The sequence below is a fragment of the Propithecus coquereli genome, unplaced genomic scaffold (assembly GCF_000956105.1).
Source record: "Propithecus coquereli isolate 6110/MARCELLA unplaced genomic scaffold, Pcoq_1.0 Scaffold214, whole genome shotgun sequence".
NCBI classification, from domain to species: Eukaryota; Metazoa; Chordata; class Mammalia; order Primates; family Indriidae; genus Propithecus; species Propithecus coquereli.
The window spans coordinates 2,470,587-2,483,212 of record NW_012146523.1 but is presented as its reverse complement, the minus strand read 5'-3'; the positions used below and the strand labels follow the sequence as shown (position 1 = coordinate 2,483,212).

Sequence of the window (12,626 nt, the reverse complement as noted above, 5' to 3'; positions counted from 1 at the left end):
GTATAAACGGGAGATGTGGGAAGACGGCTGCTGGAGGCGGGAAGGGGAGCTAAGTCTTGTGGAGGCTGCGCCCTGATCACTGAGATGCGGGCTTTGCAGAATCAAGACACTTTCCTGGAGGATCCCAGAGCACACCGCTCATCCCGTACTTTCCCAAAGGCTGGGGGTGGTGCAATCACAAACCCTCACGGTCTGGCAACTGGACAAGAGAAGGATTAAGAAACAAGCAGAGGGCCGAGGTCAGAGCCCGAGTACTGGGAAGGCTCCAGGCCCTGCTGGGTGGCCACATGATGTAGGGGTGTCATGGTTACACAGCATTCCCTGCTGCAGACTTGATTTGCTGTGTGTCACTCACAGACTACTCGGCCACTGCAGGCCTTTGAGGCGCCTCTTACATGGTGGTAACGCCAGTCTCTGCTGAGACCTTGAGGGAGTTCTGAAGCCTGGGGAAAACTCCCCCAAGCATTACGCTTTAAGCACCTGTCAGGAAAGCGTTAAAAAGCCCTGGCATTGGCATTGTCGTTAATTATTCTAATAGCTCAGTGTTAATCTCATTATCTATTTGCCCCAAGTTGCATCTATTTCTCTCTGGGTCCGGCTTGTTCTTTCCCTGTGGCCCACACCTCTCTCACTCTGCCACCCCCAGGGCTCCTGTTTGTTCTTCTTATCCTCTTTTACATCCTCTTATGTCATTGGAATTGCAAGGCTTGGGTTTGGGCCCCAGCACCCACCTGACCTGGGTGGTCACCTAGCCACCAGCTCCTGACCTGTAAAGTGGCTGAGTCCCCATCCCTCAGGCCCAGTGAGCTGTGTGAGGCTCAGATGAGGTGAGGTCAGCAAACTCCACAGATTAAGGCTGCTCTGATGTTTCAGTTTTCCTGAATGTTCTAGATTCACCCTGACCGTGTGGTTTTATGAGAAGTGAAAACACCAGATATGCTCTCAGGGTCCCTGGCACCGGTAGGTTACTGAGTAACCACTGCCACTCTTCCTCAGGTCTACTTAGCAAACTCAAGGACACATAAACATCCAAGCTTCCTGCATGACCACCCTGGCAGGGCCCAATCTGCCTGGGTGGGACTGTGTATGTATGTGTTTCATTGCAGTAACCGTATTTGTTTTGCAAAATGGTTTATACCCAAAGCTATGAAAGACATAATAACAAGAAAAATGTATGCCTTTAAAGCACTTCAAAAGCCAATTTTACTTTCTCTATTTTCTGCTGCATCCCTGGGGGCCCGTCTCCCCTCCCACTTCCTGCATGGGCCTCTCTGCACACGCGCCCCAGGCAGGACACATCCCTGCTGCCTCTGGTGGCAGCTGCTCCCCATCCAAGGAGCACTCCAGCCAGAACTGGTTACCCTATCCCCGAAGCCCCCGCCAGGAAAAAGAGGACGTCCAGCCAGCAGAGAACTGCAGAGGAAGAGGTGTGGTGGCGTCCTTACCCTCTCTAAGGCTCCAGAAGCCCCGGTGTGAGAAGGGCAGGGGCCAAGAGGCCTCAGGGATCCCCTTGTACAGGTGAGGAAACTGAGGCCCACAGGGGTGCTATGGACTGAATATTTGTGTCCTCCCGAATTTCATATGCTAAAGCCCTAATCCCCCATGTGATGGTATTAGGAGGCAGGACTTTGGGGAGGTGACCAGGCTTAGGAAAGGTCAGGAGGGTGGAGCCCCATGATGGGATTAGCACCCTTGCGAGGTGATGAAGGACCGGAGCTCCCATTCTCTGCCTGGTGAGGATGTAGCAAAGGCAGTTGCCTGACCCTGGAGGAGGGCCCTCACCAAGAACCCTACCATGCTCGCTCCCTGCTCTCGGACCTCCTGCCTCCAGAACTGTGAGAAACAAGTGTCCTTTGAGCCACCAGGTCTCTGTTATAGCAGCTCGACTAAGACAGGAGAAAAGGGGTTTTCTCAAGGTCACAGATGGAGGTGGCGCAAGATCAAAGGTGGGCAGTGTGGAGCCACGGCGCTGCAGGGCCCCCTCCAGTGGTTTAGCCTGGAGAACCCTGATGGTCTTTCCAACACCTCCAGGCTGTCCCATGGAAAGGGACAAGTGCCTGTGAAGCTCCGGGAGCAGCCGCATGACCTTGCTGGCACGATCGGGCCTGGCCTGTATTGGAAAAGGCTGCCTCAGGAGGCAGTGAGCCAGCCATCACTGAGGAGGGTTCTGTCCAACTCCAGGGGGTCTCTAAGCTTTCGTCAACCTAGCTGAGATTCCGCAGGGAGGATGGGATGTGGTGTGTGCAGGAGGTGGCAGGAAGTGAGGCGGAGGAAAGCGGGGAAACTGGGGAAAGTGAAGCCTCCTCTGGAGATCTTCAAAGCCTCTCGATCTCTTCCTTCCCTCCCTCTCTCCCTCCTTCCCTCGGCAACCCCATCACTGAGAGCCCAGAAAGGCACGTACCAGGATGTCCAAGCAGGCGGCCTTCAGCAGGGTGATCTGGTCTGCAATGGTCAAGCCAGTGAAGCCTGGCAGACGTTTTGCAAATTCCACGATTTTAATAATGCACTTAGTGGCCAGTTCGCTGAATTTGTCCCAGAGTCCCAGGTCCAGTCGGACTCGATGGTCAGCACTGGAATTCTATGAGGGAGAGAAAACGCCATCAGGTATAGCTTTGGGGAAGCCCCACAGTAGTGTGTGTGTGTGTGTGTGTGTGTGTGTGTGTGTGTGTACGGCGCGGGGGTGAGGGGGGATTCAACATATTTTCTATCAGTGGGCTGACACTTCAGCCTTGACTGGGGAGCTACTTGGTGGGGTGGCTGAGTTTTTAGCAAGATTCAAGCATTTTTAAAATGCTCAAAATCTTATGCCTCTACCACTGCATAATTAAGTAACAGATGAGGGGGAGTTTCTCTGTATGCAGTTGTCCAGCTAATAAATGAAGAAGGAATGAGAACATGAGGAGTCACCATTGTGTAACCCTGATGAATTGCTGGCCATACTGTGGTTGCTAATATCTTACACTTGATCTCAGCCAAAAGGCCAAAAAGCAACAAGGTTGTCAATATCTTAAAACAGGCAACCTGTCATGTTGGTGTTCTTATAGAAAAAGCCACCACCAGCCATGAAACAGCCTGGCCAAAAATCAAACTTGAATCAGATTGAGCCACTAGATTTCACTGCAGGAAATACAGGAACACAGTAAACTACACCACGGGGATGCAATTGTCACCATCCACATCGCCAGAAATCCTATAAAACCAATGAACTGGTTTCTTCAACAAATACACTGCAAGAGGGAGAAAGAAATTGGGAGAGAAACCCAAAGATTAAAAGCAGCTGAACCCAAATGCTCATTAACTGATGAATGGATAAATGAATTGTGATTACAACCACACAATGAAAATGCCAGGTAGCATTAACAAGGAAGGAAACAGTGACACATGCCACCACAGGCTAAACCTCAAAAGCATTATGCTAATGAAAGAAGGCAGACATAAAAGTCTACACACAAAACTCTTCCAATTATATGACATTCTGGAAAAGGCAAAACTATAGTGATAAACAGTTCAGTGGTCTTCCAGGGGCAGGGTAGGGAGGAGATTGACCACAAGGTGCACCAGGGAACTCTTTGGAGTGATGGAAAGATTCTTCACCTTGACTGGGGTTATGTTACATGACCACATACTTTTGTCACGCTCATCAAACTATACCTTTAAAAAAGGTAAATTATGTAAATTATTTTCTGATAATCTTGACTTGAAAAAAATATTTAGGAGACTTATCAACCAATTACAAGGTATAAACCTCATCGTAATTATGATTCAAGCAAATCAACTGGAAAGAGATTATGACATATGGGAGAAAACTAGAAAGCTGAGAGATTAAGGTGTTGGAGATATCAATTTTATATTAGGACAATAATAATGCCATTGCTGTTGTGCTTTTATCTGCAGAGGTTGCTATCATTTAGAACACATATTAAAATATTCACAGATAAAATGATGAGGTATTTGTAATGTACCATCCAAGGGGAGGCAAAGCTCCCCACGCCTGGCGTTTGGCCCTCTGACAAATGTAAACAGCTCAGTAAAGGTACTCTGCATCTCAAACTGATACCTTTAGTTCCCTGTCTCAATTAAAACCAGTCCGCAGAATTCAATAAAACTAGCTCTTGCTTTTAACATGGGCAGGAAAAACCAGAAGGAAAAGTTTGCGTGAGATGCCAGAGAAGCTATGAGAACGGTGGCAGCCGGCGTTGCCTTCCGCAGCATTCCTTGCAGAGAGCAGGCATGCATCCTCCAGATTTATTTTATTCCTTCCTCAAGGACCTTGGTGGAATACAGTGCACTCGGGGGAGCATAAGATCAAGATGTGTGGCCATTCGGGCTGTAATTAAATTTAATAGGCAGTTTATCCGGTTCGTAGGAAGATGACACTGAAGAGAGGGACAGAGAGGCAAGCTTACGGTGGGAAATCATTTTACAATAGAGTATCCATCTGGAAAAAAAGACATTGCCCCGACCCAGCAAGTGTGAACGAAATCTTCATCAACATCGGATGAGGTTAGTTTATCACGCTCCGGGGCTGAGAGAGAGGAGCCTGTCGCACCTTCTATTAAAAATAATGCACAGCCGTCTTAACGGCATGTAAATCTAACTTACTATTATGCAAACTGAAGGGAAGAGGCAGTTAATAAAACACAAAATAACCCGGTGTTTTATTATACTGGTTGCTGGATTCATAGGCACAAGGCTTAAAATGGCTTATATATTATCTTCCAGCTGCGCAAACGGAGAGCCCAGCCTGTTTGGGCTGGTAATGAAGGCGGGTGCCGGCAGCGCCCAGGAGGTGCTGCCTCTCAGCAGCGTTTCTGAGTGTGCAGGGAGGAAAACCGGGGAGGAGGGGGAGAGGGAAGGACAGGCAGAAAACAGCCAGCGCAGAAGGGGAAGGGGCTCTCCTCCCCCGTCCCTGCCCGCGCCAGCCTGAGCCCGGCCAGGCCGCAGCCACCTCCAGGGACGCACGCAGGGCGGCAGGCCCCGCGGAGGAGCGCGCCCACGGCCCCCAGGGCCTTCTTAAACAGCCCAACCCCACTATGAAATCCAATTAAATGGCAATTTTTGCCATGCAAATGGATCCCTTTCTTCTGCTGGTTTGGTTCTCTGGGGCAATGCGCTCTTTTCTGACTGGCGTTACTGTCGGAGCAAGACCCATTAACCAAGGTGGAATCACCGGTGTCTTTAAAATCCCATTGGTGGCAGCTCCTGGGTACTCCAGTGGTTCCAGTGGTTTATTCAGGGCTGCTTGCTGGTTTCGTTTGTTTTTAGCTAAGGAGGATGTGTAAATTTCCATTGAAAGAATAAAGAGTTACAGTTCCGTGGGAATGTTGTGCACATCCATGGAGGCGGCCTCCTTCTGCCCAAGGCCTGAAGTTTTTCAACCATCCTGAGAGACTGATGTCCTCTCAGGTCCTATTTGCAGAATGTTCCAGTCATCCACATTCCATTCCCTCAGTTTGTATGTTTTTGGATGTAACCACCGCTCATCTAGGGCTTGCCTCGTGCCAGGCACTGTTCTGCGTCTGTACAGTTCTTACCCTGCTTCACTGCGCACGACACCCCTAGGAGGGAGGCACTGTTATGGTCCCATGTGGCTGATGAGAAGGCAGAGGCCCAGAGGAGCGGTCACTTGTGCCAGATCGCCCGGGGTAAGCAGAGGGGCCTGGACTCACCCAGGCAGGCGGGCTGAGGCACCCAGGCTCCCCACCACTTTATCACGTCACCCCTCTCACTCTTGCTTCCTCACGTATTCTATTTCCTGGTTAGAACTTCCTGTCTCCTCAAGCCTCTTACTGCCTCTGTGATCTCCCTCCTGGCTGGAAACTTGGCTTCTAGGAGGTAGCTACAAGATCCCCAGCACTGCTATGAAGAGAATGTTATGTGCCAGGCCAATATCTCTTTATGGTCAGCAGACACGTATCTAGACACTGTGACAACATGGCCTCTGGAATGTACCAGCTGGGGCATGTCCACCCATGGGAGGACAAGGCCCCCAACACACATGCAGCACTTTCTTCAGAACTGGACACCTCCATCAGGTGGGGAGAAGGCAGCTTGACAGCCACTCTGTAACTCTGGGGGGAAAAGTGGGCATGGTCTTAAAGGCATGGTGCAGCCCATGGTGGAGAGGGCTGCAAGCCAGGGATAATGCGGAGGGACAGGTAGGGAGGGTCTCTGAGGGCCTCCAAGTGTTTCCCAGCAGTCTGGCTAACAGCAAGCGTGATGCTGCAGGATTCTCCTGAAGGTAATATGTCAGGGCTGCTCCCGGACCACCAATGTCTAGGATTCCTCAGCTGGGACATGAGCCTGGAGGGGCTCCTCTGCACAGCTGTGGCCCCTGCACGCCTGGGGCTCAGAGATCTGGGGCCTCGGGGGAGTGCAGTAGGGTGAAGGGTATAGACCAAGGCCCTCTAGAGGATGTCCAAGAGATGTTGGAATTCTGGAGTGGTCCCAGCTGCTGGCAGGGGCCACGGTGGCTTCTGGAACTCTAGGGGCATGTCTAAGAAAGATCAAAAGCTCTGCCCTGTGCACCTAGGCACCACCTCCTTGGACCTGTTTTTCCTCCTGGCTAGAAACTTCCCTTGGCGCCCTGTGGCTAACATCCACACACCTTATTCCGGCACACAGAGCCCCAGCAAGCAGGCCCTAGCCCACGTCCTCAGACTTAGCTCTGCCTCCTATCAAGCCCTTTCCCTGCAAACCAGAGAAAATGGCTGCGTTCCACTATTCCCTTTGCTGGGAATGTCTTCTTTTTCCACCACCCGGCAAGATCTGGGTACTTAGCACAGTGCCTAGAGAACATTTTTCTTCAAAAGACGAGGACGTACGTGTGCTGTTCCTCAATGCTCACAACACTTGTGGCAACACAGGACCTTCAGCCAGACTTTGCCAGAGCTGCAAGCGTGGAAGGGAAACACCCGTGCACTCCAGTTCCGCACTCAGCAGGTGCTGTGGGTTGAACTGTGTCTCCCCAAAGGGTGCGTTGCAATTCTAACCGCAGTACATTAGAGTGTGACCTTAGGAAACCGGGTCTTTACGGAGGTCATCAAGTTAAAATTACGGAGGGCCCTAATCCAATGTTACTAGGGCCCTTATAAGAAGAAAAAATTTAGGTGGAGGCTGACAGGCACAGAGGGAGGATGATGTGAAGACATACAGAGAGAAGACGGTCACGTGAAGATGGAGGATGAGTATGATGCAGCTACAAGCCAAAGAACACCAAAGATTGCCGGTAAACCGCCTATGCTCAGAAGAGGCGAGGAAGGACTCTCCCCCAGAGCCGTCAGAGAGAGTACGGCCCGCTCGCACCTGACCGTGGACGTCCAGCCTCCAGAGCCGTAAGAGAACAAATCAGTGCCGTCTCAGTCCGCTGGTGTGAACCGCCGCGTTCCAGCAGCTCTGGGAAACTTACACCGTGAGTACATGGTGCACGTGTGCTGCAGAATGGAAGGGTGGTCTCGCTGACCTGGGAAGGACACGTGTGCTTACTGGGAAGAAACTGAGGCTCCCCAAGGTAAGCGATGGTTCAAGGTGAGACAGCTGCGAGGTGACAGAGTGGAGACTGGAACTCGGGTCTCATGACCACCCCCGACCTTCCACCCCTCCTGGTGCGTCTCTCCTGGGGGGCTGACCTCCCCCAGTTTCAGGTTCTGATTCCTTGGCTGATCACAAACGATAGTTTTTTAAAAAGAAAGCCACGTCTGCCAACGGCTGTAACTGCTCACGATAGCCCTCCCTTTCTAAAGTCCATCTCCTAGAACGTCTTTCGGTGGTTTAATAATTCTGTTTGTGGTCATTTTTCAGAGTGGATTAAGAGCTCCTTAAATCTTCATAGTTCACATTCACGAGCCCCTCAGAGGACAGCTTATGTCCCACCAAGCCCGGCACGGTGATGAACGGCCTGCACATGGCACAGCGGCGGGGGCAGGTGTGCCGGGCAGACAGCCCCAGTGGGCCGCACGGCCTGGAATCCGTCTCGCCGTCACACCCCCGCTTTACTGGAACTTGGGCACGAGGCTAGGAGACATGACAAGCCGTTCGTAACGGGTAAAGAGGAGGAGAACTGCCCGTTCTCCACACCTGTTCCATGCCAGACACTGCGCGAAGTGCTCTGATCTTCTCATTGCACCCTCCAGGTATGAGGCAGGAACGTTAAAATTCCCGGTATACAGGTGAAGGCTCAAATGAGGATGCAACTTTCCGAAGACGCACAACTCCTAAGTAGCAGAGGTAAGGTGTGAACCTGGGGTTATGAGGCCCTGGAGCCCAGATGACATCGTCACTAGGGTTTGATCTAAGGAAGCAGAGGACACATCCTCGGGGCTAGGACGCTTCCTCTGGTTCATTCCTGGTTCTGTTTTGGAAGGCTCATCTATAAATAGCTATGCTCTGCTTTCATGCTTTCTACCTCTCCACATGGAATTCATCCCCACTTTTGTTGGAAGGAAGGTCATTGGTTAGAAACCGTCCCAAGGGCACTAGTCCCGAAGCTTGGAGGTGAGCGCCCGGCCCAGGCCTGCGGTGGAGGGAGGCGGGCGTAAGTTTCTGTCTCTTCTATCCACTCCTGCCGCCCTCTGGGACCTGACCACTTGCCCCAGATCTACCCTAATTAGGGAAGAAAAAGGAACTACTCTTTCAAAGATCTGTAGTAGGCGTCTGGCTGCCTTTTCTATTCCTCTCCACCCACTTATTCAAAGGCATCTGACAGGGACGCCACGCTGGTGAGGATGACAGGAAGTTTCTTGCAGTGGAAGCAACTGCCTATCTAAAAAAAGCTCTTTTTAAAAATTGTTGACTCGGAACTAAGAGCTTGCAGAGAATGTGTTGTGGCTGTTGTTATTTATTTATACCCCCACCTACTTCCAGAAAGGACTTGAAGTCGCTTACAATAACAACATGGCTAGATCTGCGTGCAGATAGCAGAGACGAAGGGACAGCTCCCCGAGTCAGTGAAGGGCAGCGTGCGTCTCGCAGGAGGTCGGCTGCCCAGGGGTTAGGAGCCGGCCTCTGCAGATGAACTTGGATTTCTATTTTCCCTGCTTGATGGAAAGAGGGGCAAAAAAGTCCCCAGAAAGTGCTTAGGATGGCAGGCCCCAGTTAGGGCCAGTGGTGCCTCCTTCCCAGCGTGGGATGAGTGGGAAGGGGCCCTGGCAGCCCACAGGGAAGCCCCTCCGTTTTAGGCCAGAAGCAGGTTCTGGGAGTAGGATCTGAATGCAAGTGGCTTCTGTGCAAGGAGATCCCCAGAAGCTCTGGGGATGGGGGAGGGAAGGAAAGTGGCCAGTACGGGTCACCCCTGTGGGCGATCAGGACTCAGTCTTGCTGGGGAACTCTGGGAGATGGTTTAGACAACACCTGAGAGTTATCCTGCCCAAGGAACAGGAAGGTGAGGTGTTTAACTGTCCCCTTCCCCCATCAGCTTCTCTCTAACAGTGGTGGGGCTGCTCCGGGAGTGACGATGCCTCACATGTGAGCCATCCTGTAGCCAGGTCACCCCAGGGCATGTGTTCTAGGAGGGGGCAAATGCTCTGTGCTTGTCCTGCCCTTCTCCAGATTAGAGTGGGAGCCATGGACGCCATGGGACTAACCAGGCCATGCTCTGACATCCCCACCTGGGAAGAGGAAGGGGCCCGGATATATATAGTAGCTAATGACCCCAGGTGCTGCCTGGCCCAGACGTCTCCTCTTCCAGGATGACTCCCCACTCTGGTATCTTTTGCTCTGTATTTTCTAGAGCTAAAAGTTTGATTTATTCCTGGATGACAGCCACCTCCTCCCAACCGGATGCCTCCGAAGGCTCCTGCTTCCACTTAGCCTTGTTGACAACCCTCTTGAGGTATTCTGTGTATAATGCAGTGGTGAAAAGAGCTGCCCCTGGAGTCAGACTGTTCAGGGTCAAGTCTCACCTCTACCACTTGTTGACTGTGAAGCAAGGAGAAAGTTGTTTAGTCCTTCTATGCTTCAGTTTACTCATCTGTAATATGGGGGCAACAATACCCACCTCACAGACTCCTCATAAGGATTGATATATCTAGAATATTTGGCATGGTCCCCGGTACATAGTAAATGCTCAATAAATATTAGCTGTAATAATAACGGTGATGACAATAATAAAGACTTCTGATCTCAAACTGTCAATTTCTCTCCATTACTTACAGACTAAAATATGGACTCCTCAGTTAGCATCAAGACTCTGCCGGGCTTTTCCAGTTCCCACTTCCCACTCACTCTCGGCTCAACCCACTCCTGCCACTGCACAGCACCTGTTTCCTCTCCTCGCCTTATGCACATTCCCGCTGCCCCAGCCTGACTTGATGTCCCCATTCCTTAGGTCAGGGCTGACACACCTTGTTACTGAGTCCCTCACTGTGCCTGGAACGTGGCTGGTGATCAACAAAGGTTTATACAAGGAATAAATGCTACGCTCCTTGGCACTGGTCACGAATCCTTTCACTCTTCTGTACCGTCCCACGCACCCCGCTGGGGCCAGGGCCTGGAGCGCCAGCTCGCACCCAGCAGGCGGTGTGTGGTGGATGCTGTTTCTGCCACAGCACTGCTGCGTGGGTATTTCCAGGGCCCATCACAGAAGCTTTCCACGAACTGTTTAATTCCACCCGCCCAGCCATTTTACATTATCCCATTTATAGATGGGAAGATTGAGGCTGAGAGAAGTTGAGTGACCTGTTCGCAGTCACAGGGCTGGTGATGGCTGAGGAGGACTTAAGCACACTCGGTGCGGTTCCAGGCCCTTGCTCGGGAGACGCGGTGCCACCTCGCCAGCCTCTGCTTTCCCTCGCGGGTGAAAATGAAAGCTCCCCTGTGATGTCCAGCCTCGCCCTGCTGTGTCCCTGCTCTGGGATGGGACGTGCCCCCCAAGCCCAACGGGGCTGGTCCAGTGAGCTAAGCGTCTCCCGTGGCCTAGCCTGCATGTCGGCATCTCTCCCTCTTCCTGGCACCAGGGCTGGGCGGGCCCCGGAAGGTCATCCTGGGTCTCACTACTCGAAGCACGGCTCATTTGCCCTTCAGAGTGTGGTCTGCAGATCAGCGGCACTGGAAGCTTGCTCGAGAGCCCCCAGGCCGTGCCTGCTGCCCCAGAACCTGCACTTTCACAAGGTTGCCGGGTGCTCCAGGGGCACACCGAGTGTGGGGAAGCACTGCTCAAGGTTCTTCCTCTGCTTCCAGGTGAGCCCGAGTCTTTGCTTTGGCCCGGGGGCCTGTCTCATGCAGGCACCAGCCCGTCAGAAGCTGGTGCCACCCAACCGCGCGGCCTCGCGCCCCGGCGTGTGCTCACACCAGTTTGCACAGGCAACGCCGTGGGCCTGCTCCCAGTCACCCGTCCCACCAACGTCCTAACACACGACACATGTGCTCCCAAGAACTGCTTCAGAGCCCCTCCACTCGCTGTTCTCTTTTCTTTCTGGCATCACCAGTTCATCTTTTCAGTCTTCAGGATCTTTCACGCTATTCTTTTTCTGGCGCACCAGTCAATAAACCAGCAATTGTGGTGATATTTGGATTTTTTTTAAAAGTATGTCTACTAGCATCCTAGGTAAGCAACCTAAGCTATTTAAAGAGGCCAGAACAACGGTCTAGTTATATTCATTCATTCATTCTTCAAGTATCTATTGCTTATCTATTATGTGCCATAAACTAGGACTATGTATCAGTGAACACAATACATGAAAAATCCATTTTGAAAGATTAAAGCACCTCGTGCATGACATCTCTACCGGCACAACCTAGACCGGGCAACACACGCCTCCTACCTTTTTGTCTCACTTTCTCTTTTCTCCCCTTCTCTTTAGACCTAATCTCAGTGAAAGCAGAAGGCTGGGGAGCAGAGGCGGAGCACTCACCCAATGGGGGACAGGTCACGGCTGCCCTCAACTTTTCCAGGCCCTGTTAGGGGTTTTATCCACATCCTCTCACTGAAGGCAGACCCCGGCCCAGGGATGGCCTTGACTATCTTGGCTGGATTTTACAGCTGGCTTGGTGTTTTCAAAAGTTGACCCCACTCTTGGCCCCTCTGGGTCCCCTCTGTACAGATGTCTGCTATGATCCATGTAATACTTCACCAGTGTCACTTGATTCCTTCACCAGATTAAAGTCCCTGAGAGCCGCAACAAATATTAATAGTTCATGGTACCAGTGCCTAGCACAAGGCTTGGCATGTAGTAAGTGCTCAGTTAGTGCTTCTTGAGTGAACGCATGTGTGTATGACTGAATTGAGGAAACACTCATCCTACTCAGTGCCTGCCAAAAGCCTTCTACATAGAGGGAAGCGGTCACTGCATAGCCCCACTCGGCTGAAATGCAAGTCCTGGGCTGAATTGGGTGGACATCCCTACCAGGCCCAGGACAAAGAGTGTGAGAGTGTGTGTATGTCCATGCACACACACGTGTGCAAGGGCCCATGCCCACAGTCCCAGCGGCCTGAGGCAGGAGCATCTCTTACCGTGGTGTATTTACCCAACTGGCAGAGCGAGGGAAAAGTCTCCTGGTGAGCTTTCCGGATCTTCTCTGTGAGATCATCCAGCTCAGCTGTCATTTCATAGCTTTCTGTGCATTCTTGCTTCGAAGGCTCCTTCTTTTTCTTGTTCCTGTCATTCCTGACAGCTGGAAACGAGAGAGAA

General features: G+C 51.7%; 1 protein-coding gene across 4 annotated transcripts in view; it reads right to left on the bottom strand.

The window, feature by feature from the left end:
* RARB (retinoic acid receptor, beta) overlaps nt 1–12,626 on the bottom strand; it is a 370,255-nt gene that overhangs the window by 15,047 nt on the left and 342,582 nt on the right. For all 4 annotated transcript variants that reach the window (XM_012644553.1, XM_012644554.1, XM_012644555.1 and 1 more), the window contains exons 4-5: nt 12,449–12,609; nt 2,402–2,578 (exon numbers count right to left, since the gene is read on the bottom strand). In XM_012644553.1, coding sequence (XP_012500007.1) covers nt 2,402–2,578; nt 12,449–12,609 — 338 coding nt within the window. The remainder of the gene's footprint in view (nt 1–2,401; nt 2,579–12,448; nt 12,610–12,626) is intronic.